Below are 27,892 nucleotides of genomic sequence, written 5' to 3' on the forward strand. Positions count from 1 at the left end.
ATTTCCCTGGCTCTGTCCGCCTCTGTCCTTGGAGTCAGTGAACTCATCCACTCAAAAGCAACTTCCCAATAAGCTTGCCTTTAATATTAAAGAAAGAAAAAGGGAGCAAATTCTTCAAAAATACTTTCATTTTCCTAAAAACAATCCCAACCTTGGAGTAGGATGTCTTTTAGAATACCTGTGTTCCTAACTGACTGACCATAAACTTTTTAAGTCCCCATAGTTCCCTTTAAGGGTTTAATAATGCACCAGAACAACTCAAGCAAGCAATACATTTATTCTAGTTGTACTATAGACTATACTAGGGGAGGGTAAGGTTTGTGAGGGAAATCAGAGCTGCTCTACCTGCACTGTGGAATAAGGGTGTATCTACCAGCAGATAAACTTGTGTTCGGAGTCTGTTTGTTTTAAACTAGGATTTTATTATATGGTTGAACTCAATCTTGTAGCCCAGTCTCTTTCCTGGAGATCAGACTGGCTCAAAGTTTCAACCCTTTAACCACATGGTTAGTCTCTCTGGTGACTAGCCTTCAGCTTAAAACTGCCTTTTATTAAAGTGAGTCATCACAGGAACAATTCCTGTGGTATATATATATATATATCACAATTTCTGTATTCATTCCTCTGTTGAAGGACATCTGGGTTCTTTCCAGCTTCTGGCTATTATAAATAAGGCCTCTATGAACATAGCGGAGCAGGTGTCCTTATTACATGTTGGAGCATCTTCTGGGTATATGTCCAGGAGTGGTATAGCTGGGTCCTCAGGCAGTACTATGTCTAATTTTCTGAGGTATTGCCAAACTAATTTCCAGAGTGGTTTTACTATCTTGCAATCCCACCAACAATAGAGAAGTGTTCCTCTTTTCCCACATCCTCTCCAGCATCTGCTGTACCCTAGGTTTTTCATCTTAGCCATTTTGACCCATGTGAGATGGAATCTCAAGTGTTGTTTTGATTTGCATTTCCCTGATAACTAAGGATGCTGAACATTTCTTTAGGTGCTTCAGGGCCATTTGAGTTTCCTCAGTTGAGAATTCCCTCTTTAGCTCTGTACCCCATTTTTAATAGGGTTATTTGACTCTTGGGAGTCTAACTTCTTGAGTTCTTTGTATACATTGGATATTTGCCCTCTATCGGATGTAGGATTGGTAAAGATATTTTCCCAATTTGTTGGTTGCCATTTTATCCTGTTGGTCGTCATTTTGTCCTACTGACCGTGTCCTTTGCCTTACAGAAGCTTTGCAGTTTTATGAGGTCCCATTTGTTGATTCTTGTTCTTAGAACAAAAGCCCTTGGTGTTCTATTCAGGAAATTTTCCCCAGTGCCCACGTGTTCAAGGTCCTTCCCCATTTTCTCCTCTATAAGCTTCACTGTGTCTGGTTTTATGTGTAGGTCCTTGATCCACTTGGACTTGAACTTTGTACAAGGTGATAAGAATGGGTTGATTTGCGTTTTTCTGCATGCTGACCTCCAGTTGATCCAGCACCATTTGTTAAAAATGCTGTCTTTTTTCCACTGGATGTTTTTAGCTCCTTTTTCGAATATCAAGTGACTGTTAGGTGTATGAGTTCTTTTCTGGGTCTTCAGTTCTATTCCATTGATCTTCCTGCCTGTCTCTGTATCAATTCCAGACAGTTTTTTATATTTTGTTTGTTTGTTTGTTTTTTGGATTTGGTTTTTTCGAGACAGGGTTTCTCTGTGTGGCCCTGGCTGTCCTGGAACTCACTCTGTAGACCAGGCTGGCCTCGAACTCAGAGATCCGCCTGCCTCTGCCTCCCAGAGTGCTAGGATTACAGGCGTACGCCACCACCGCCCGGCTCCAGACAGTTTTTAATCACTATTGCTCTGTAGTAGAGTTTGAGGTCAAGGATGGTGATTCCTCCGGAGATCTTTTGTTGTGGGGAATAATTTTTGCTATCCTGGGTTTTTTGTTATTTCAGATAAATTTGAGAATTGCTCTTTCTAGATCTATGAAGAATTGATTTGGGATTTTGATGGGGATTGCATTGAATCTGTAGACTGCTTTCAGCAAGATGACCATTTATGAAAATTTCTAAAGTTGTTTCTTATTCTAAAAAGTGAGTGTTCTTTAAGGCTCAAATCACAAAGTTGAAGGTCTACATGCTTAAATTTCTTTCTAGAACAATACAGAAAACAGGTTTAATAGGAATACAAACTAAAGTCTGGAAAAATTAGAACTACATTATCCTAAAAGTAAGCATTTATCACATTAGCAAAGTTGAGGGTATACATGCTAAATTTCTTTCTATAACAATATAGAAAATATAGTTACTAGGAATGCAAACAAAAGTCTAGGAAAATCAGAGGTACATTATCCTAAAAGTGAGCCTTTACCACATTAGCAAACTGATAAAAGAAACACTTTCTGGCACATGGTGAGATGTGTTGAACTAGTTAAGAGCCATTGCTGTTCAATCCATAGGAGAAGCCTGGAGTTCAGGTCCCAACACTGACATTCAATGACTCTAGAGAGGCTTAGAAGCCCTGTAATTCCAGTTGCAAAGGATTCAGTGCCCTCTTGTGGCCTTTGCAGATGTATGCACATATGTACATTTAAACAAAAAAACAAACAAACAAAAAAAAAAACCTGTCACTTCTTTTCAGCTTGCTACCTATTTGCCACAAGTATATAATTTTCTCATTAAAAATATCAAAGTTGCTAAAAGGAGTGTCACAGGTGGCAATTGGGAAGCCAGTTTAAAAACATTGCCATTATCCATATATAAGAGGTTATTAGAAGTAGAGAAATACATGAACACAAGAAAAACATAGGTGACTAAAGCAACTAGAGTACAGTATCTCCTTATTTCCTGTTGGGTAATAAATGGGTAAGGATGCCATTAAGTGAGACAAGGGACACTAATAGGAAGAATAGATTTAGGACTCTTCAGAGTCCACATAGACACTTATAACAAAAGTTACTTGTAAAACTAAACAAAAAGAATGTTTTCATTAAGCAGTATTGGGGCAGTTGAATATCCGTATCAAGAAACACTAAAATGCAAGACTGGGGAGACAGTTTAGTGGATAAGCCACTTGTCAGGCAAGCACCTGGGTCCCCAGAACCCACATCAAAGCCCAGCAGGCACAGAGTGCTTCTATTTTGTATGTGATTAGTTGTTTTCATTATAACTTCTTAGAATTACTTGTCTTTGAACCTTCTTTCCATCCACTAAATAGCTTGGTAAAGTCCAAAAAGCCTATTCTGTGTACTGCTACCTTTTCTTTTTTTTCTTTAAAACGTTAATGTTCTAACATGTTAATCTTCCCCCAAGTAAGTCTAATTTAAATTATTGATGTTTTTTATTCTGTTGTAAATGTCAAAATATTGACAACCTTTTGGAATTTTTAAGGTAAAATAAGTATTTGAGAAATAGAGAATTGCAATAAAGGTGGGTATACAGATATTCTCTTAGACTTTTGACATCTGTAATTATACTGAAATTAACTCCTAGTTAATAATAACTCCTTGGAGGCAGGGGGTGGGAGGAGGGGTTGAGGGTTTTGGGGAAGGGGGGAAAACCGGGAAAGGGTTTTGTTTTGTTTTTTTATTGCCTGAGAATTTCTTTTCTTTCTTTCTTTTTTTTTTTTTTTTTGTATTTTAAATAGAACACTATTTTCTTTTCTTTTTTTTAAAGTATTTTTATTTTCTATATTTTTTGTTTACATTCCAAATGATTTCCCCATTCCCGGTTCCCCTCTCCCCATATGTCCCATAAACCTTCTTCTCTCCATCCCTTCTCCAATCACCTCCCTCCTTTTTCTCTGTCCTTATATTCCCCTCCAATGCTAGATCAATCCTTTCCAGGATCAGGACCCTCTCCATACTTCTTCATGGGAGTCATTTGTTATGCAATTTGTGCCTTGGGTATTCAGGGCTTCTGGGCTAATTAATATCCACTTATCAGAGATTGCATTCCATGTGTATTCTTTTGTGATTGGGTTACCTCACTTAGGATGATATTTTCCAGATCAAACCATTTGCCTAAAAATTTTGTAAATTCATTGTTTATAATTGCTAAGTAGTATTCCATTGTGTAAATATACCACATTTTCTGTATCCATTCCTCCTTTGAGGGCATCTGGGTTCTTTCCAGCTTCTGGCTATTATAAATAAGGCTGCTATGAACATAATGGAGCATGTGTCTTTATTGCATGCCGGGGAATCCTTTGGGTATATGCCCAGGAGAGGTATAGCAGGGTCCTCCGGAAGTGTCATGTACAGTTTTCTGAGGAACCTCCAGACTTATTTCCAAAGTGGTTGTACCATCTTACAGCCCCACCAGCAGTGGAGGAGTGTTCCTCTTTCTCCACATCCTCGCCAACACCTGCTGTCTCCTGAATTTTTGACCTTAGCCATTCTGACTGGTGTAAGGTGAAATCTCAGGGTTGTTTTGATCTGCATTTCCCTAATGACTAATGATGTCGAGCACTTCTTAAGGTGCTTCTCGGTCATCCGAATTTCTTCAGGTGAAAATTCTTTGTTTAGATCTGTACCCCATTTTTTAATAGGGTTATTTGGTTCCCTGGGGTCTAACTTCTTGAGTTCTTTGTATATGTTGGATATTAGCCCTCTATCAGATGTAGGGTTGGTGAATATCCTTTCCCAATTTGATGGTTGCCGTTTTGTCCTTTAAACAGTGTCCTTTGCCTTACAGAAACTTTGTAATTTTATGAGGTCCCATTTGTCAATTCTTGATCTTAGAGCATAAGTTATTGGTGATCTGTTCAGGAACTTTTCCCCCGTGCCCATGTCCTCAAGGGTCTTCCCCAGTTTCTTTTCTATTAGTTTCAGTGTGTCTGGTTTTACATGGAGGTCCTTGATCCACTTGGAGTAAAGTTTAGTACATGGAGATAAGAATTGATCAATTCGCATTCTTCTGCATGCTGACCTCCAATTGATCCAGCACCATTTGTTGAAAAGGCTATCTTTTTTCCACTGGATGTTTTTGGCTCCTTTGTCAAAGATCAAGTGACCATAGGTGTGTGGATTCATTTCTGGATCTTCAATTCTATTCCACTGGTCCACTTGTCTGTCACTGTGCCAATACCATGCAGTTTTTAACACTATTGCTCTGTAGTATTGCTTGAAGTCAGGGATACTGATTCCCCCAGAATTTCTTTTGTTGTTGAGAATAATTTTAGCTATCACCGGGAAAGGTTTTAGCCTTTGAAATGTAAATGAAGATTATATTCAATAAAAAAAAAAGAAAATTTCATAAACTCTTCTTTCAGGAAAATGAACATAGGTCTGAATGTAAAACTGGCAATACAAGCTTAGGAGACTTACAAACCTCATAAAAACATCAAAAGTCCAAAGATCTTAGGTAAAAGAATGACACAAAACTCTTTATAAAACCTATAGCCCTTCCATAACTTAGTTTATCTTCTTACCAAATTCATTTAGCAATTCGATTTATAATGTGGAAAAATACATCATGAAGGCTTGCATTTTTATTTCCTAACTAACATGCTATTCTGTACTAACAGATATGCTGCCTTTGCTTCAACTTTGCTTTACTATATACGACTATCTAGAAGGAACCACCTTACTTTATGAAAGCACATAAATGAGCGTGGGTTTAACACAGCTCTTAGGACTTCAAGTTGACCTTGGCTCTCCCTTGTGGCAGCTTTCTCTGCAGTTATTCTTTTAATACACTGCTCCTGACACCGGACCTGCATTCCTTGCTAGCTTTCCATTTACTCTTTCAGGCATTCTCTCTCCTTTGACATAAAAATACCCAGGCCTGAAGTCATGACATCAGAAACAACTCCTTTCTGAAGTCATCAGAACATACCACACACACCTTTCCACATTGTTCACTGTAAATATTGATATTCCTGAATTCCTGAAATTGTCTTTATCATGACTTTTGACAAGAGTGATCTCACTGTCCTCATAATCTTTCAACATCCTAGCCTTGAGAAGTTTCTAGAGAATCCCACACAATGAGGCTAACCAGTTTCATATTACCCTATGATCCATTGATCCCACTGGCTCTGCATAAAATCAGGACACAGTTTTATTGTGTTTATTCTCACATTGGCTTTTTTTTTTATGTATATGATGCCAGAAGAGGGCATCAAATCCCAGGATAGATGGTTGTGAGCCACCAAATGGTTGCTGGGAATTGAATTCAAGACCTCTGGAAGAACAGACGGTGCTCTTAACCACTGACCCATCTATCCAGTCCCACTCACATTGGTTTTAAGGCACTATTTTATAATTTACCTTCTGTCTTCAGGCTCTCAGATAATTGTCTCATTTTTAATTTCAGATAGGGAGCAGAAGTAATCAGAAAATACCCTAAATAAGCTCTTGTTAGTATACCTTCTAATGTCTGTGCTATATTCCCACCCTCCTTATTACTTCAAAAGTACATATAACTGTCTGAGTTCCTGGTTAATGCCAATCATCTGCTTACGTAATAGATCTCATTTCATCTCAGCGACATAAGGATTGTGGCAGACATTGCCCTTTTTCATGAAAGGTCAAATTTTTCACTACATGAAATGACTTCCATCTGCACACAATACATTTCATTTCTAACTTTTTCTCCTCTTGTGCAAGGGAACTAACCTTGGGTCCTGTTCACATCAGACAAGGGACTTACACCTCTGAGGTATATTGCTTCCTACTTTTAACAGCAATGCTTCTACACTTACTATTACTGTTTTTTCTTTCTTTTTTTGAATCTAATCAGGCCATGGCCACTAATATTCCAGCAAAGCAGCTACCAAGCATCAACACTGATACCACACTGCTACATCCAAATGGCAGTCCTCGAACTTCATGTCACTTAAAGCTCCACATCTCTGCCCCACAGAAGAGCACACACAAAATCACACTCTCACAAACAAAGGTGACAGCATAGTGAAATAGTGTAAGGGAAGTGAGGAAAGAGAGAAAAAAGTATAATCTAAGAATTCTACATCTATGAAAATAGTCTTCAAAAGTAGAAGAGAAATACTTTTTCAAAAAATATTAGTAATTTAATACCAGCAAATCTATCTTCAAAGAAACAGTTAAAAAGCAGTTTATAAAGAAAAAATTATATAGGTAAGACACTGATTTCTACATAAAGAAAGCATGTGGCTCAATTCCCAGTACTTGTTGAAAAATAGCAACGCATCACAGGAAACTTATGTTTTAATAAAAATTTATTATTATTATATGTGTATGAGTGTTTTTACCTGCCTGTATGCATGCATGCATGTGTTCCACATAAATACCTGGTACTTGATGAAGTTAGAAGAGGATGTCAGATCCCCAAGAACCAGAGACAACTAGGAACCAAGTCTGAGTTCTCTGCTAGAACAGCAAATGCTCTAAACCACAAGCCAGCTCTCCAGCTTCAGCGTTCCAAGTCTTAAAGTGTACTTGTGAAACCACAAAGCATAAGGCAAAAATGAACACAATCAGGGGTGATAGAAGAAAACATAATAGCTACAAATTCTAATGTCCTTTCAAGAAAAATGGTGGATCTAGGAGACAGAAAATTTCTGAGGACTAAAGCTTATCACAAGTAATCATATGAATATAATGGACATTACAACTATTGCATCTACATACCATATCATATGAAAAATTCATCAAAATAGACTACATTCTGGACTAGAACATATATCTCACCAAGCTTCAAAGAATAGAAATCATTCTATATCTGCTTAGAGCAAAATAAAGTTAGAAATCAATAAAAGAAAGATAGCTGGAAAAAATCTCCAAAAATATTAGTTATTATATAGTTTTTTAAAAATCTGAAAATATTTTGAACAAAATAATAATGAAAGCAAATTTATCAAAATTTGTGAGATGCAGAAAAGCCAGTACTTAATTGCATTAATGGATATACTAGAACAGATAATCTAAACTCATTTTAAATTTATACATTTGAAACTAGGAAAAAAGCAAATAAAATTATTACTTATTTAAGCATAAGAAAATATAATCTAGAGATATAATAAAATTCGAAACAAGGAAATAGAGAAAAATCAATATGATGTAAAGCTGGTTATTTGAGAAGATAAACCAATCACCCCCTTGTCAAAGTAGAGGGAAAACAACACAGAGACTACTAAATCAGAAATTAAGTGTTGCCTATCACAAAGGATCTCAGGAAGTAAAAGCATTAGTAAAGAAATACTATGAATAATTCTATACCCACAATCTCATAATACAATTAAAATTGATTAATTTTGAAAGATATAATTTGATAAAACTATTAATACAAAAATAGATTAATATGCCCCCCCCCAGAGCTCCCAGGGACTGGACCACCAGCCAAAGAGTACACATGGAGGGACCCACAGCTCTGGCAGCATATGTGGCAGAGGCTGGCCTTGTTGGATATCAGAGGGAGGAAGGGCCCTCGGGCCTGAGGGGGTTCAATGCCCCAGTGTAGGGGAATGCCAAGGCTGAAAGGTGGGAGTGGGAGGATGGGTGGAAGAGCACCCTCATAGAGGCAGGGGGAGGGGAGATGGGATTGGGGGTTTCCGGAGGGGAGACCTGGAAAGGGAATAACACTTGAAATGTAAATAAAGAAAATATCCAATAAAAGGAAAAAAATAGGTGATATGGATAAATCTCATCTACCACAGAAATTGAAACAATAATTAATAATCTTCTAAGGCAGAAAGCACCAGTTTCAACTAGGTCTTTCAAAAGAATGAAGGGGAAGGAACACATTCCAGCTCATTTTCAAGCCAGCATTTACCTGAATACCCAAATCAGACAAATGTAAGAACAAAACCCACAGACTATTATCTTTCATGAATAGATACAAAAATAAAGTACTAACAAGTTGAATTTAACAATGCTTACTTAAAAAGAATTACATACCATGACCAAGTGGAGCTTATCAGGAATGTAAGCTAGTTTAACATTTGAAGAAAATTAACAAAATATATATAGCAGTGAAAATGTTTTGTATGTTACTACAATGGGCAACATATGCCATCATATATGTATCTAATATGTATCATCAGTAGTAAACTGAAAAACAAAACCACTGTTTGGGTAATAATAACCTATCAGAGAAGGTTTACACAAGTGCAACAAATTTACCATTCTGGTAGAGAAGCTTTACTTGAGTGGGGACAGAGTATGTATCTTGTTGAGTTTTGCTAGTAGCCTAAAACTAATCTAAAAAATAAGGACTCCTGCCTAGATTCTCCCAGAGCTGTACACAACACACACACACACACACACACACACACACACACACACACACTTTGCCGAATGGCTAAGTGCCTACTGAACCAATCTTACTAAAGCTATACCTGTTTATAAAATGTTTAACAGTATGGCTGAGCAGATAAGAGCATGTATTGTTCTTCCACAACCAAAGTTCAGTTCAGAACACTCTGAGGGTGGTGGTGGTGGTGGCGGGGTGGTGAGAGCACCTGTAAATCCAGCTACACTGGGAATCCAACAGTCCTGGCCTCTATGTGCACCTGTACTCACGTGCACATACTTAGATGCATAACTTAAATAAGAAAAAGATATTTAATATGAAATTGAACTGTACAGAATTTATTGTTACTTTCAAATTAACAGATCTTTTCATCTTTTTTAAGATTTATTTATTTTTATTTATATAAGTACACTGTAGCTGTCTTCAGACACACAGGAGAAAAGTGCATCAGATTTCATTACAGATGGATATGTAGTTGCTGGGACTTGAACTCAGGACCTCTGGAAAAGTAGTACAGTGCCTTAACCGCTGAGCCATCTTTCCAGCCCAAGATTCACTTCTTAAGAGCAAAGCAAATAGGACTTAGAAATTTCAGCTGTATAATATTTAACAGTTTAATGGACGACAAGTTTGCTCTGTGTGGAACAACCAGTGCTCCTTCTGAACAGCTGGTCATGTGTCGTCTACATCCAACCACAGAGTATGTTTCATGCCAATTCTTCCTCTCTGAATGTTGTGCCATAGTTTGCTGAAAGATGATTATGAAAACATTTATTATGAACTACTAGCATTTTATAAATACTAACTCATGGAGTTAAATTTCAAAGACCTAGGCAGGCAGAAAAGATCACTGAGTATTCTCAATCAAAATCACTTGAGTAAGGAAGAGTTAGTCCTAAACTCTGTCAGAAATCTAGAGATAATCATCTCAGAGAGGAGTAGCCAGCCAGTGGGAACTGTTGGGATTCAGACCCAGGACAAACTGAGATGGACTTTCCTATATAATCTAGACATCTGCCTTTCTCACTCCTCCCTGCTCTCTGTCTCCCTCCCAAGGACAACTTCCCCAACCTCGTGTTCCTTGGGACCAGTGAACCCACCCAAGAGCTGCTTCCCAATAAACCCACCTTTATCTACTATAATTTGGCTTGAATTGACCCATTTCACCAGCAGAAAATAACTTATCAGTTATTACTGCCCAGTAGTTACATTAAAGCTACATATGGGGTCTAGAGGAGCTAAATTTATTTCTATGTAATGAAAATCTAGGTCAGACATATGCTGAAACTTTACAAAGTTCTAGGGTGGAAGTGCGATTTAAGGAATTCCAGAACCCATTAAATACACACACATGCACACACACACACACACACTCAAACACAACAAAAACAAAACAAAACAAAAAAACAAAAAACCCAGGGAATTATTTAAGAAAAAATGAGAGCCTTGCTTTAAGGTCAAATATATTTTTTACTTCCTTTTATTATTGGTAGTGTCTTCTAAAGTGACAGTTTTTCAGATGAGCTCCTTTTCCAAAGATGAAATTTAATTAGCATCCCTCTCAGAGTACTGAAATTTACTCAAAGACCACCAACAAAAAGAAGCCCACAAGACTAGACCAGTCTTAAGCCTAAGACATCCATCTGTTTCACTACTTAATGTCCCCTTTTATTATTCAAAGACAAACAAAGGTCAGGATTAGAATAATAGTACCCCAGTGATTAAGACATCTAGGAAACAATCTTTGAACAGTTTCCTATTGTTCCAAACCAGTCCATTATCATTAACCCTATGTTAAGAGGTTCTGCTATAAACAGGATACTACAACAAATCCTTCAGTAAGCCTAAAACAAAACACCTGGCTAAGTTAAATAAGATCTCTGTCCCTCTCCTATGTAGGCCTGAGTTAATGCAAACTACATTATATAAATAATGTATCTCCCCTAATCAGAAGCAAATAAGTTAGCTCCTACAATATCTATAAAAGTTCATATTCTATATGGAGCTGAGACTGACTACAGAAATAAAATGTAAAATCAATATGAAGCAAATATCCCTCACATTTTATTTTCTTTGATTCTCAACTGGAAAAATGAATGGGAATCTTACAGGGTAAGCACACCCTCTGTGAGACCTTATGGCAGTGTCACGTAACAGTTTCCTCCAAGACCAAAACATTCCATTCTGAAGGGAAGCTCCTTAAGCAGGGAGGTAAATAACTCAAAATGGCTTCAGGAAGTCCCTAAAACTGACCAGATGTACTATAGCCCTCTCTGCCAGAATAAACAATAAAAACTGAAAGTCCTTCAAACAAAGCTATAAAAAAAATTAGCTCATGCTACAAAGACAACTCTGACACCTGACCACCTGCCTAAAAGAAACAAAACCCAGTGAAACTGTATAAAAGGGTTTAAACTAACTAGGTCACTTGGCAGGGATACTCTGCAACCTGTGTAGCAACTTGCAGGCTGTCCCATGTATGCCAGGTTCCCAGGTTTTGTGAGCTGTCACCTGTGCTGGGGTGTGCTTTAGAGATGCAACTGTCTTTGAGCCATTTCTGCTTCTGTAGGTAACCCCATGATAACCCACTGGCTCATCACCCAGTGGACTTTGGGGGTATCTGTACTTTGGTCTGTCAGGGGGTGGGGGAGGGGAGGACTTGTCAGACAACAGTAGGATAAAATGTTACTGGATGGTCATCATATGACTCAAGATAACTCAAGCCATATGTGGTAGAAAACACTAAAACAGATGCCATGGATCTGAAGACTCAAATGGCTTCAAAAGATGTCCAAGACTTGAAGTAATGTACATAAGGAATAAGTCCATTGTACACATACGCCCACAGAAAGAAAGTCTATCAACTAACTCTTCATGTGTTGTAAACTTGGCATTCCTCCCCAGCCTGCCTTTCAGCTCAGCTGCCAGCACCACGAGCACTCTTTAAAGGCCCCTGGACATCACTGCAGCGTCCCCTTTCTGTCTGGTTCGCTGTTTCCTGGTCTCTGTTCTCTATCCCTCTCTCATGTGCCCAGGCCAAGATGGCCTCTCGCTCTCACCCACTTCCCCAACAAACCTCTCAATCTGTTGCAGGGTGTCACTTTGTAGCACTCCTTGGCTCCAGCTGGCCAAGGTAACCTTCACTGCTTTATCCTAATAACATGCATTAGTCAATGTTCAACCCATAATGTGAGAGTAGAAAAGAAACCTGGTGTCTGTAGACATGTTTTACTAAACCCTTTAAAATCTGCAAGCACTTACCTGTGTGGCCATGGAGTGGGGAGTGTGGCCTTGGTAGTGTGGGTGATGTGCTAGAGGTTACAATCAAGCTCTTGCGGTTACTTGTCCGACAGCTGCAGTAAAGACAAAATGTCAGTTATAAGCATTCCAGGTTGGTTATAGAGGCACTTAAGTAGCATGATTTCCTGGGCTGAACAACATAGTGCTTTAAACTTCCCCGTTCATCACTGCACTGTGTGAATCATTTAAGACTTCATAGTTCAGTTTGTTTTACCTTGGAGTAACTTTTGCCAGTGCCCTGACTTTTGTCTTGACTTGCATTTTTCCAGTGTTAAGTTTGTTTCCTGAAGAAATCCAAGAACATATCTAGGAGCAACAATCTTGTTCTAAATTGTAAATTTAGTTTGGAAATGTAGCATGTGTCAAAGCATTTTATTTAGGCTGGCATGGGGCACTCATCAAGCACATACAGGACCCTGAGTTTGACTGAGAGCATGAATAAATAAATAAGCAAATACAAAAATGAACCCACTTTAATCTCAAAAATTCCATGTTTTATCATAAAATTTGAAGCTAATTTATAGTCTGTCAAATTATTTTTACAAATAGTTAATTGATAAGTTATCTAACATCTTTATTTTGGAGTTGTTTCAATAAAACTTAATCTTAAAAGTTAAGGATGGGTTTATTTTTCCTATGATCAGAGAAAACCAAATTATGATGAAAAGCCATTTTAGACCACATCCTTACTAAAAAATTTTCCTTACATATTTTTACTTTTTGTTTAAGACACTGGAAAGAAAAACAAAACAAAAAGGTATTAAGAATTCTGCTGAGCCTGCTGGCTAGCCAGTCCACTATGTTCTGCCCCCTCCCTGCTGTTAATCCCCCAATAACTGACCAGATTGTCATGTTAGGCAGAGCAAAATCAAGACTAGCTTGGTCAACAAGAAGATGACAGCTAAAAAAGAAGCAAAACAGTAAGATAAAAAGACTAAAAAATAAAATAAAAACTGAAGGTGGTGAAAGTTATGCCATTTAAAAGCAGCTAGGGATTGTGCAAGAGTCCAGGATGATGATCCCAAAGTACCAGTGACGGTCAGAGGCTGCACATGGAGACTTTCAGCAGATACTATAAAACGAAAGACTCAAGAAGCTGATGAGTATACAGAGGCATGAGAAGTTAGGTTCCAAGCCTACAGCTTTTCTAAGCAGGTTGTTGACATTACTGATTAAATGAGTGTGTCTAATTAATAAAAAAAGACATTAGGGAAGTTTGCTGTTGAAAGTAATCTATGTTTACCGAATAGACTAACTCTTACATGCTAAGAGATTATAGGTGCTAGGAGGGTAGTAAGGAATAAAAAGCCAGTGACTGGAATGAACAGAGCTATGGAAAAAGAGAGAAAACAGAAAAAGAGGGAATAAGGAAGAAGTGGTGAGGAGGAGAGAAAGAAAAAGGACAGAGACTGTGCTGGGAGTGGGAGCAGGTGGCCCCGGGGAAGAGTTGAGTCCTGAGAGGAGAATAGGGATCTGAATGACAGACACAAGATGCCAGAGAATGGGAAAGCTTTGAGAAAGAAGATATTTATTATGCTTAAATACTGAAAGATGTCTCTTTAAAAAATGAATTCACATATTATCCTCAAACAGTCAATCACCTTTAAGCTCATATGCCAACTCTGACTTTCCCTGGACAAAGGGCAGACTCAGTAGAAGGGCTCAGCAAGCCTGACGACTTCCTTTGCTGTGTATGAGCTCTTCGGGTTGTAGACTCCTATTTCTTTTGCTTTTATGGATTGATCTTTTGCTCTAATACCTAAAACATTTCTACCAGGCAGAAGTGGGAGGATCACAAGTTACAGGTAACCTGCGCTACATCACAAGTCCCTTTCTTGGGCTGGTAAGGTGGGAACGTGATCGGGTCCTGAGCTCAGTTCTCAGTACCCACATCAGGTGGCTCATAACTGAGTGTAAGTAACCCCAGCTTCAAATGGAATCCAATCCCTTCCTCAGGCCTGAGAAGGAACCTGTGTACTTGTGGCATTATAGACACATAAACAAATTTGTGGGGAATCCTTCTCAAAAGTAAAACAAACAAATACAGAATTGCATAAATGAGCCTTAGACCAAAAGTAAGTTATAACAGATGAAAATCTGGATGACCCCACAAAGACGCCAATAGAAATGTAAATGAGCCAGGCAGTGGTGGCGCATGCCTGTAATCCCAGCACTCGGGAGGCACAGGCAGGCAGATTTCTGAGTTCGAAGCCAGCCTGGTCTACAGAGTGAGTTCCAGAACAGCCAGAGCTACACAGAGAAACCCTAGCTCAAAAAAAAAAAAAAAAAAAAAAAAAAGTAAATAAATATAAATCTCGTGTTCCTGTTAAAATACTTTAAAATGACATTTTAAAAGGAATTGTTATTATCATGGGATTTATAGTATTGCAGCTGGAGAGAATTATAGTTATTCTGTTTCAAAGCTCTTACATTAAATGACATGGCATAAAAGTAAACTAAGTGCAAAGTACAATTTTGCTGTACTATAAATTAATGCAACATATTTATGCATTTTTAAAAGAAGAGAAAAAGGAGGAGCAAGAGGAGAAGGAGGAAGAGGAGTCGGAGAGCTAGCAAGGTGCCTTAGTGGGTGAAGGTGCTTGCTGCCATGCCTGACAGGATGACCTGGCTTCATACTGAAAGGGAAGAACTGACTCTTACAAGCTGTCCTTTGACCTCCACATGTCTGCTATGGCACAAACACGCAAGGGCACACAGAAAAAAGTAAATTTTAAATAATAAATATTTTACACATCCATTTTGCTGTCTGTTTTCTCATTAGCTTGAAGGACAATGACTTTTATGCTTGCTTTGCTTACTGCATGTCGCTAAAGCCTAGAACAATGTAAGGTAGGCTCTCAAAGTAAGGTAGGCTCTCAAATATTTGATAAATAAATTGATCGGTATGATTTGCTATAAAAACTAAAATAAAGACAATAAATGTTTACCTGTGTTACATGTAAATAAAATTATTATATCTAAACTTAACTATTGTATAGAAGTTAAAATCCCATGAAACTTAAGGGATCAATAATTGATGAATTATATTTGGTTCTTTAAACTTTACAATAAAATATAGAACACTAAAGATCATATTTCTAGGCCACATGCCTTTTAACAAAGGTACACATAATCTCACTTGGCTAATCTGTAACAGCTACCCAAGGGAGCAGAAAGGTCAGATGCTCTGGTACAGATGCCATGATCAGCTGAGATCCAAAACAAGGCGAGCTTTTTCCTTTCAAATAGGCTCTAGCCATTTCCTGATGATCAGAAGAGGATCAAGACTTATTCTTTCATGTCATTGAGAAGAAAGTACTTGGTGTCTGAAGAGGTGGGTATACCCACCCAACTAATGTCAAGTAACCTAAAAGTTCTTTGAACTGATGCTCTGATGTTAACTATAAAAACCTGGTCAGTAAGAGTGAGGCCCAGAGTTTCAACTTATATAAATCACACTGTGACTATTTCAGTGGACGGTGGGATCAGGGTCTCAGGCACTCCATACAGCCTCTGAAACATCACTAAATGTGGAGAGGACACTCTTCTGTGGATCTTTAAGCACCTCTGAATTTCCAATCCCAGAGAACTAGTTCAGATTTGAGTATTTGGCTTTATAGTCAGGAAAAGATCACTTTTGTTCCATTCAGTGTAAACAAGCTAGAGAACCTGGAACAATTTCAGGTCAAACATTTCTGACAGTGCAGGAATAATCAAGATGATGTCCTTGTTAAGGCCAAGATATGAGCATAGGTTAAAAAAAATTTATTGTAAGTAAAGGGAGGTGTTATTAAATATACATAGTTACAATCATTACCAAAGCATTCGTTTCTTTTACACAGATCATTTCAATATTCGTTCTCTCCCTCCCCCATATTTATCCTCTCTTCTTATTTCCTCTCTATTCCTAACACATGCAGCCTACTAGTGACCTCTTTAAATTAAATACCTCTGCTCCATTCAAAATCTTCTAAAGGCTATTGATTCTAAATAGGAACAAGTAGCCAGAATGTGCAATGTGGTAACTAAATCTTCCCTTTATCTAGGATGTCCTTCTTTTTCAACAATACATGGTAAACACTCCTTACCTTTTTAAAACTATTCAAATGGGGCTGGAGAGATGGCTTAGCAGTTAAGACTACTGACTGCTCTTCCAGTAGGTCCTGAGTTCAATTCCCAGCACCCACATGGTGGCTCACAACCATCTGTAATGGGATCAGATTCGGTCTTCTGGTGTGTCTGAAGACAGCTACAGAACTCATATACATAAAATAAAAAAAAAATCTTAAAAACTATTCAAATGCTACCTTCCCCATTCCATATATGATACTAGGATCTGTTCTTTATATTTACTTCCTGGAAGCACTTATTATCTTCAGACATATTATACTAACTCAGAAATAGTGCACTCAGAAATCCAGCATGGCCAATTTTTCTCATCTTAAACAAATAGCAACAGGTAGCCAGTGTCCTCTCCATTCTCCAGGTTACCAATCAGAGAATTTAGAGAGCAGCCCCAAGTTCCTTTTCTCCAAGACTAGTAGCAGCTCTCCTTGAATTGAGCTGCCTATTAGGAAGCATTCTTGTCTTAACAAACTAGCCTCTTCATCCAGTTTCTGACAGGGGCTGGAAAAATGGCTCAGCAACTGGGAGTTACTTGCTGCTCTTGCAGAGAACAATAGTTTGGTTCCCAGCACCAATATCAGGTCTTCAGCTCCAGGGGATCTGACATCCAATACTGCCCTCTGCAGGCATCCTCACACTGATGAGCGCCTCCTCCCTAACACACATGACGACAGAATATACAGTTGTTTTTTTCTTTTCTTTTTTTTTTTTTTAAAGTAGGATCTAGTCTGGAAAGCAGGGAGAGAAGACAGAAAAAGGTATATACAAACGGTCACAGAAACATATGTAATCATGTGTAATATCCCTAATTGAAAACAATCCAAATGTCTACCAACTAATGATGGAACAAAATACTATCTATCCAAATAGAGAATAGCGTTCAACATGATAAAACTGTAGAATCATTACATCAAATAAAAGAATCCAGAATCAAAGCACTGCAACAATTACATGTATGTGAAATGTTCAAGTTGAATGTGATGGTTGAGTGATCGCACTGCAGAGCAGAGCGATCTGCATGAGTGCAAGCCCAACTTCGTCTATGTGGTGAGCTCTAGGACAGCCAAGCCTATATAGAGAGATCCAGTCTGAAAATAAAATAAAATAAGAAAATACCAGGCCAGCCGGGCGGTGGTGGCGCACGCCTGTAATCCCAGCACTCTGGGAGGCAGAGGCAGGCGGATTTCTGAGTTCGAGACCAGCCTGGCCTACAGAGTGAGTTCCAGGACAGCCAGGGCCACACAGAAAAACCCTGTCTTGAAAAAACCAAATCCAAGCCCCCCCCCCCCCCCCAAAAAAGATACCAGGCCAGCTGCTGCCCAGGGACAGGACTAATACAAAGATTAAATACAAATGAGTAAAAGTGAACTTTCCAAGAGAAGGAAATGTTCTGTTTAGATTATGTGTATTTCTCTAAATGTAGTAAAAAACTACCAGGTCACCAATAATTTCTGTGCTTTATAACACACATTACATGTTAAAAGCCTTTTTTTCTCAAGCCTTCTTCACTAAGCCACATTCCCATTTACTTGTACACTCAGTGGACTTCTGAATTCTCTTCCCCCTTCCTTAATAATGCAGTTTAGAGACTAGCTGTGGATGAGGGTAGGTGGTCAGGTACTTGGCATAAGTTAACAGACATGTTGAGATGTTATCTACTTAGAGAAAACACTGTTGAGGTGTCATGAGGTGCTAGGCAACCAACAAAGTAAGGAAAATTTTTGTAGCCACACATGGTCAGTGGATACAGAAGATTAACTGTAATTTAAAAAAATTAAATTAAGTAACAATATTGAGGATAATTAGTCAGGGTTCTCATTAGCAAAAAGAAAAGTAATCACAAAAACAGAAATCACTAATGGAAAAAATTGGCATGAACTAGAATTAAAAGCAGTGGTAGCAAGTAAGACAAGAGTTTTAAGATAAGCACATATTACCTAAAAACAGTATACATAGTATAGAAACTTCTTTTAAATAACATTCCCCACTCACAAAAACTATGCATTCTACAGAATGCCTAAATCAAGGGTTAGTGATGGGAAGTTAAAAGATAAGCCACACGGGACTACTATATGAGACCAAAAAGAAAGTTTTCACAAGAATGATATATCTATCATATGTCAAAAAGACATAAATGCCAACATGAAGAAACTCCTCTGGACCAAATAGTACAACTTCAGCACCAGCACATATAAGGATATTAAAAAATTGTGGGGCTGAGAGATGGTTTAGCAGTTACCAGGATTCAGGATAGATTTCCAACACCTATGTGACAGTTAACAACTGTCTTTAAAAGCAGTTTCTGGGGATTTAACATTTTCTTCTGGCCTCTATGGGTACAGCACTCATGTGGTACACAGATTAAAGAACAAATTATACATTAAGTAATGTAGCAATCTACTAGGTTTGTATGATACAGTAAGTGAAAAAAAAAAAGGAAAAGGTTTTCTAAAGTGGAAAAGTATTATTTAGCCACTTAAGGCCATCAATTATCAATGGATACTAAAAATCATTGGGCAAAGTTACTATTCTATATATCTATCTATCTATATATGTCTCCTGCCTGCCTATCTATCTATCTATCTATCTATCTATCTATCTATCTATCTATCAATCATTCCTAGAACCTTGACCATGCTAGGCAAGCCATTCTGGAGAATGACACTGCAAGCTCAATGTGTCAAATTTTGATGAGGATAATTTAAATTTTTAAAATTTAATTAGGAATAGGGACTTACACAAACATTCTCAAAAGATAATTGTCAACTAGGAAAAGATTGAAAACTACTGGTAAGGTAGTTCTGTGGTCAAATGAGTTTGTTACCCAGCCTAATGATCTGAATTTTATCTCTAGAACCAACATTTCCAAGTTGAACTCTGGCCTCCACATATGTGTTGTGGCATGAGTCTTCAGCACAAATAAATATAAAATTGTAATTTTTAAAAATGTTTTAAAGTTTTTTAAAACATAACTACTGAAAACAAGCAGCCTTCACCTTACTCAAATCAAGGCTAGCTTCATAGTAATGTCATAAAAGTGAAGTCTGTGTTACCTGATTGTTCCTTCAAATAACTGGTTGTGATTTTCTTTTCTTCATGTAAGTTTCAGACCTGCACCATACCTGCTTTATTGCAGTGCTGAAAAATACAATTCAGGGCTTAATTCAGGATAGCAATGTGTTTTAAATGAGACTGGCCCATCAAGGTTCATATATTTGAATGCTTGGTTCCTGGTAAGTGGAACTGTTTGTGAAGGACTAGGAGATGTGGCCTTATGGGAGTAGGTGTGTCACTGAGGGTGGGCTTTGAGGTTTCAAATGCTTAGGCCATTCCAGTGAGCTCACTCTGTGTACTGCTTATGGATCAGATGGGAGCTCTCAGCTACCACTCTAGTGCCTGCCCACCTACTGTCATGCTACCCACCATAACGGTCACAGACTCTTAACAATCTGGAACTGTAAGTCCCCCAATTCCAATGCTTTCTTTTATCAGTTGCATTGGTCATGGTGCTTTGTCATAGCAGAAAAAAATAACTAAGACACTAGCTAAGTACCAACTGACAGCTTTGCCTCTTTTTAGTTTTCATAGGTTTGCTTTGTTTAATTAGTTTCATTGAGGGATGCAACATTTCCCTATAAAAAATGCTGTTATTTTTTTTTCGTTAAAACAGACAGTTATAGCTGGGTGTGGTGGTACACGCTTGTAATCCCAGCACTTGGGAGGCAGAGGCAAGCAGATTTCGGAGTTCGAGGCCAGCCTGGTCTACAGAGTGAGTTCCAGGACAGCCAGGACCACACAGAGAAACCCTGCCTCGAAAAACCAAAAAACAACAACAACAACAAAAACAAAACAAAACAAAAAACCAGACAGTTATTAATCACCATGTGAATACTTGGAATCAAACTCAGATCCTCAGGAAGAATAATCAGTGCTCTTTACTACTGAGCCACCTCTCTAGCCCCTAACTAATGTTTTCTAAAATAGCTAATCCAATTGAACATTCCCACCAACAGGTTCATATAATGAGTTCTCTTTGCTCTACATTATTTTTCACCTTTCTTTTGGTTTTCCCTTAAAGCCCTGATTTAATAAAGAGTTAAGAAATAATAAGAAAATTGGTTCATGAAAATATACTATCAATTTTAGAAAACAAAGACTAATATTACTATATTATTTTTCTAGAAGATACAATGCAATACCATCTTCTTCACAAAACTTCATTGTAACAAATGTCTTGTGTTGACCAGGCCCACAAAATATAAAGAGTTATAATAACAAGCCTCTAACTCATTGGAGCTGCAACTAAATGAGATTGCCTTAGCAGTCAAGGAAGCAACTACTGAAATGATTAGAATTTTTTTTTTCTGCAATGACAAGAGATTATCTTGGAGGCAATTAAATGACCCTAGATGAAGTGCCCAACAGTTGGGAGAGGGAACTCAAGAGTCCACCTCCAGTAGAAAAGATAGGGCCTCAAGTGGAGGGATGGGGTTGCCAATCCACAGTCAACACTGATCCAGAAGTGTTCCTTTCAAGAACTGAAGGGACAAAAATGGAGAAGAGACGGAAGGAAAGGTGACCCAGTGACCGGCCCAAATTGGGATCCACCTCATGGGAGGCACCAAGGTCTGACACTATTACTAATGCTATGGTGTGCTTACAGACAGGAGCATAGCATGGCTGTCCTCTGAGAGGCACAATCAGCAGCTGACTGAGACAGATACACATATCAACCATTGGACTGAAGTCAGGGACCCCCTATGGTTGAATTAGGAAAAGGATAGCAGCAACAGCAGAGGAGGGTGACCTCATAGGAAGTCCAGCAGTCTCAACTAACCCAGATCCCTGGGAGCTCCCAAATACTGAGCCACCAATCAGACAGCATACACTAGCTGGTCCAAGACCCATGACACATATATAGCAGAGGACTGCCTGATCTGGCCTTAGTAGGAGAAGATGTGCCGAATCCTTGAGAGACTTGAGGCCTCAGGGAGGGGAGAAGGGGAATCAGATAAGGAACTGTGGAAGGGGGGACTAGGGATGGTTACAAAGGCTGGATTGCAAAATAAATAAATTAATTAAATTGCTTTATAATGGATAAAAATATTTCTTTTTATTGTGGACTAATACCAAGGCATCAAAAATAAATGCAAAAATATAGAGTAAGACTTAACTACTTACTGGAAATATTTGAGAATACACGAGGAGCCAAACTCAGCAAAACAGAACTCTTGAATGCAAGAAGGAAAAGGAATAAAAAAAGTATATAGCATGTGCTGAAGATACAATGTGAGAAGAAGGAATGCCTCATATTGATGGGAAACTATTTCCAAACTCACTCTGTGCTTAAGAGTTGCCTCTATTCAGCCGGGCAGTGGTGGCACACACCTGTAATTCTAGCACTCTGGGAAGTAGAGGCAGGCGGATTTCTGAGTTCGAGGTCAGCCTGGTCTACAGACTGAGTTCCAGGACAGCCAGGGCTACACAGAGAAACCCTGTCTCGAAAAAACCAAAAAAAAAGAAAAAGAAAAAGGGGCGGGGGGGAGAAAAATAATAGTTGCCTCAACTCCCTATGCCTCTTTTATATCATTTTTATTATCTCTAGCTGGTCATCCCCTAACACTATCATTATCATCCAACAGGGCACCTCTCCTCAGCAGTCATCTGCATCTGTCTCAGAGTGCACCTCAGCAGCAGGTTCATCTTTCTTCAGGACGCTGCTGCCCTGCTCCTCTACTACTCTTCATCACTATGGCTTGTTTGTTCTTTTTCTAAAAATACCTTTATGCAAGTGAGTGTTTTTCCTACATGTTTTCCAGTTTTTCCCACTTTCAGTTTCATCTGAGTCAGCTTTTTAATGGCCTCTGGCCATCTACTTTCAACTCTTCAGATTGGAAGATCATTACTTACAAATTAAGCTATCCTGGCCCTTCATATGGTGCAGCTCAGTACAGACTGGTGTGTAGAAGGCTATCTGAGAAAAACGGAAAGGAGATACCTGTGCTGGGCAATCCATCCTGTCACAACAATCCCACTGAGAGTCATTGTCCAAGTCAATGGAGAACCACATATCTCTAGGGCAGATGGCTTCCTTAATTCACTTTCAGCCCCAGGAAACATAACTATTGAGCCCTGCCCAGCAATCATTCTAACATTACTTCCTGAGCCATCAGGCCAGTTGTTTATCTCATTAACATATTAGATGCCGGTAAAGGACTCATGAACACAATGACTACAATTCTGCCATAGTTCAAGAAAATTGAATCTATATCATACTTCACTTCAAGAATATTGGGATTCCCAGAGTTCATGCAGTAAGAATGTTATCTTCTTCGTGACATTTCTAGCTAATGTCTTTGATAAGTTTTCTCAAAAAGCTAAAAAACATAGATCCTGACTCTCCTCTTAGGTACTAAGTGAAAAATCTGACTGGTACAGGTGGTTAGCAATGCAGATACCATACAGTCTTCATATCTTTACAGAATTTCATCCTTTTGATTATAGTCTGTAACAAGTGTGAGATAAGAGCTCATTGTGGTTTTTATTTGAATTTCTCTATCACAGATGCTGAACATTTAAAAATATTTTTAATACAGCAATTGACCACTTTGTATGTCTTTTAAAATATATCTACTCAAGAATGTTGTTCAGTTTACTTACTTAGGTTCACTAATATATTTATGTTGGAGATTGAACCTCAGAGTTCCCACAAGCATCTTACCTTTGGGCCACATACCCAAACCTTCTTTACCAACTTAACAACAACAATAACAAAAACCAGGGTAGCCTCTTACTCCTGCTTCCAGCTTGCTTCTCTCTTGTCCCTTGGGCTCTTCCCCGCCCCAACATGGTCATGGCCAGTCACTATTTCTCTACTTTCTCCCTCTCTCTGCCTTTCTCTGCCTTTCTCTACCTCTACTACGCTCTTAACTCCCCTCCCTTTGCCCTGAATAAACTCTATTCTATACTTAAAAAAAATAAATAAATAAATAAACAGGGTTGGTTTTTTTGTTATAGGGTAGTTTAAGCTCCTTTTATATGTTTATTTAATTAAAAACTTAAATTTATATGTATGGGTGTGTGCCATATGCATACCTGGTTCCCAAGGAGGCCAGAAGAGGACCCTGGATACACATACCCTGACAGTGGAGTTACAAATGGTGGTTAGCTGCCACATGGGTGGTGGAAATAGAACCCAGATCCTCTGAAAGAGAAGCCAATTCTCTTAACACTGATCCATCTCTCTAGTTCCTCTTGTATATTTTTTATATTATTCTATTATTCACATAGCCTGTATTGTATGTTTCTTATTTTGTCTTAAATATGTATGTACAATGAAACATATATATCACACATACAGACACAAACTCCGCCCCCCAAATGAATGGTGAAGAAAATAGGATCATGTTATCTGTAAACCAGGATAATTATACTTTTTATGTATCTCTTTATCACTTTCTCTTGCCTCTAGCTAAAACTTCAAATGGTATATTAACATCAGAGAAGGTGGACAGGACATCCTTGTGCTGTTAAACATTTTAGAGGAAACACTTTCAGTTTTTCCCAATTTAGTATAATGTTGGCTACTGCTGTGTCATGTGGACTTTACTATGTTGACATTGTGTTCTGTCTATTTAAAGTATCTTAAGGGATTTTATCACAAAGAGATGTCAAACTTTGTTAAAGGCCTTTTTCTGCATCTATTGAGATGTTTTTGGTCTTTAACTTGATATATGTGTTCCATTTGTTAATTTCTAAATGTTGAGTCAAGCTTGAGTCCCTGAGATGAAAGTAATTGGGTCATGGTGCGTTGTCTTGCATTTAATTTGAAAAAAAAAAAAAAAGTATTGTGAGCTGCTCATGGCCTACATATCTTTAATCCAGCACTTAGGAGGCTGAGGCTGAGGGTATCCTGCTCTGGTATATGACATCTGGTATCAGGTCAGACAAGAATATACATTGAAACTCTGTCCCCAAAACAAAACAAACAAAGAAACCAAAAGAGTAATTTTATTGCAATGTTTTGTATCTATGTTCATTAAAGAAACTTGTCTGTGCTTTTTTCTCTTTTTCTTTGTATTCTTATTCAGTTTGGGTATCAGGGAAATACCCTGATTCTTTGAAGAATAACTTTAAAAAAATCATTTTCAGGCAGTGGTGGCATATGCCTTTAATCCCAGCACTTGAGAGGCAGAGGCAGGTGGATTTCTGTAGGCCAGCCTGGTCTACAAAGTGAGCTCCAGGACAGCCAGGGCTGCTCAGAGAAACCCTGTCTCGAAAAACAAAAAAACAAAAACCAAAAAAACAAAAAACAAAACAAACAAAAAAAAAATCATCTTGATACTATCAAAACAGACTTCAAAAGTTGTTTCACTGGAAGAGGGCCACAAGAGTACCTATCCTTTTGCCATTTAAGTCTACAGGAAGTCTCTTTCACCAGTGACACAAGAGGAAGCAGTGGACTGAAATGGCACCAAAAGGTAGTACCTTTAGAAAGGTACCTTTAGAAAGGTACTACCTGCTGATGAAATTCAAAACTGAAGAGATTTTGTTATATGCTATATGGAAGGATTTACTATGTAATAGAAAGTCCTTCACATACCAATATCACACTCATGAAGATTTCTTGCTGCAAACCAAAGAGAGCTGTAGTAGCTACAAACTGGCTCACAGTTCTGTGTTCCACAAAATTGCTATTACCAAACTTCTAGTTAGATTTATAGCTGGGCTGTTGACTAAGCAGAGACAAAACAACCACTTTGGTAATATCAGCTTGTGTTATCTGTCCTGGTAAGCATTAAATAAATCAATACATACCACTGAAAAATGTTTAGCACACAATAAATCTTAGTAAATGTCACCTACTCATATCCTTTAGAAATTTCATTTCTCAACCTTTTCTTGCTTTTTAAATTTGGTTTTGCATCATGGACTAATATATCATATAGCCTGCACTGGTGTTAGCCACAGAGTTCACTGGAGGCCACACCTGAATGCCACTCCTCTTGTCTTCACGTCCCACATATTACAAATACAAGCATGCACCATATGTCCAGCTTCACAAATTTTCTTGATAAAGCATGATAAAACACACACACACACACACACAAATCTAGATTTCTACTAGATGATGAGGAAACTAACCAGATTTTTTTTTTTTTTTTTTACTTTTGTGTCCTTAAAACCAGCTAGCCAGCCTGGCAGTAGAAGCACCTGCCTTTAATCCCAGCAACCCGAAGGCACAGACAGGTGCATCTCTGTGAGTTCAAGGCCAGTCTGGTGAGAACTGCAGGACAGCCAGGGGTGTTACACAGAGAAACCCTCCCTCAGAAAACCAAGGAGGAAAATACAAAAATAAAAAAACCAAAAAAGCAACAATCACCCAGGCATGGTAATATACACCTTTACTTCCTTCCAACTATTCAGGAGGCTGAGGCTGAATGATCACTAAACCCCATGAGTTTAAGGTCAGGCTACGCAACATAGCCAGATATCATTTAAAATAAAATCAGGGAAAATACATAAACAACAGACATTCAACAGAAGGGAAACCTAAGTCTGCCCCAGCTCACGACCTACAGAATATTTCTAGAAAACAACACAGGAAAGAGAACACAAAGAGAACAAGTCTCTCTGAATTGAGGAGATAGAAGTTGTTGAGGCTAAGCTGGCTAAAAATGTTCAAGACAGAGTACTAGAAGGAAGAGAACTACAGAAAGAACTAAAGAAATCTGCAAAGCACAGTCAAGTAGCTCCCAAGGCTCTGGCTGAGTACTAATTCCTGGAGAAGGAGAAAGCTGCCTGAGAAATGGAGTGGGCGGCATACACTCCTCCACCACAGGGCCAAACACTCTACTTTCCAACCAGCTTGATTTCAAAAACTTACAATGCACAGAACTAAGGCCAAATACTCAAAAATATTACCTCAAAAAAGGGAAATGAGTTTCAAAATCTGTTCTGGTCACACCAAACAAAGATTAAAATTAATCCACAGAAGGAGTCAATGGCTTAATAAGTATATCCTAGAATCTTAAAGCTGCTTAAAGAAATACAAAATCGTCTTCTCATACAGTGAACAAACATGCAAACAAGCTTATCAGAATACACAGAAAATTTCATATTTTTATGCCTATCAATGTAAGATATTGCTTCAGGTTGTGTGTTCTGAAACTACAGAATTAAGAAGGCTCTGTATGCTATCCAACCCTTTATCTGTGCTAACTTCACACACTAAGAGCTGCCTGAAGGTAGGGTCAAGCCCTTGACACTGTCTAGTCTCAAACATTATCCCAAGTGACCTGCAGATTCTGAGCTCCATAATCAAATTATGTTATTTAAATCTGAATACTGCATAAGTAAAAATTAACTTAATCTTTTGACTTCTCAGCTGTTGGTTTTTTCTGACAGAAACTTTGGCATGTACATTTTGATCTTCGTTTTACAAGCTTTACCCCATTTGGCTTCCAAGATATCCTCTTGGTTCTTTCTGAACAGTGACTATTCAGCTAGTTTTTCTTATCTCTCTACCCAATAAAAGTCAGCTTGCCAGCTCAGTCAGTCCTTAGACAATTTTTTTCATTTTCTATCAACAGAAACTCACAATTCACAAATCACTAATATGTTCTCAAGTTTTAATTACATTATTTGTAACCCAGATTTTGCTTCTCTCTCGTTGACTATAATTAGTTATCCTGTAATTTTCCAATCTGTTACTTAACTCCAATTTTCTGGCTATTGAATCCAAATACTTTATTTTTCCCTGCCTTCCTCCTACCCCCCTGAATACAAATTCTTTAGCTATTATTAACTTACCTTTTTCTCAAACCCCATATTGGCTCCATTAACAAATTCTATCAATTTTACATTTCCAATAACATTCTGGGGCTCAATGGGCAAAGTGCTTACTGTGAGAGCATGAGGGCCTGAGTTCAGATTCCGAGCAACCAATACAAAGGCCAGGTGTGGCTACATGCACTTGTAATCCCAATGCTGTAAAGGTGGAGGCAGGAAGATTCCTGTAACTGCAGGGATGTGAAGGGGCTGGCCCTGCAGAACCAAAGCTGTAGGATCTCCATGACAGGGCAACAACAGGTTATCCCTTGGTCAGTTTAGCTCAATCTGTGAGCTTGAGGATAAGCTTATGTCTTAAGGCATAAAGAACAGCTAAAGAAAACACCCACCTACCTCTGTCCTTCAAATACAAGTACAGATTCATGCGTACATATTTGGACACACACGTGTCCTTAAAA

At 38.3% G+C, this 27,892-nt stretch overlaps 1 protein-coding gene across 5 annotated transcripts in view; it reads right to left on the reverse strand.

Annotated features, from left to right (window-relative positions):
- The window catches only part of Mast2 (microtubule associated serine/threonine kinase 2), a 135,797-nt gene that overhangs the window by 32,586 nt on the left and 75,319 nt on the right, over positions 1 to 27,892 (reverse strand). For all 5 annotated transcript variants that reach the window (XM_052177061.1, XM_052177060.1, XM_052177062.1 and 2 more), the window contains exon 5: positions 12,480 to 12,571. In XM_052177061.1, coding sequence (XP_052033021.1) covers positions 12,480 to 12,571 — 92 coding nt within the window. The remainder of the gene's footprint in view (positions 1 to 12,479; positions 12,572 to 27,892) is intronic.

The sequence above is a fragment of the Apodemus sylvaticus genome, chromosome 3, assembly GCF_947179515.1.
Source record: "Apodemus sylvaticus chromosome 3, mApoSyl1.1, whole genome shotgun sequence".
In the NCBI taxonomy this organism is placed as follows: domain Eukaryota; kingdom Metazoa; phylum Chordata; class Mammalia; order Rodentia; family Muridae; genus Apodemus; species Apodemus sylvaticus.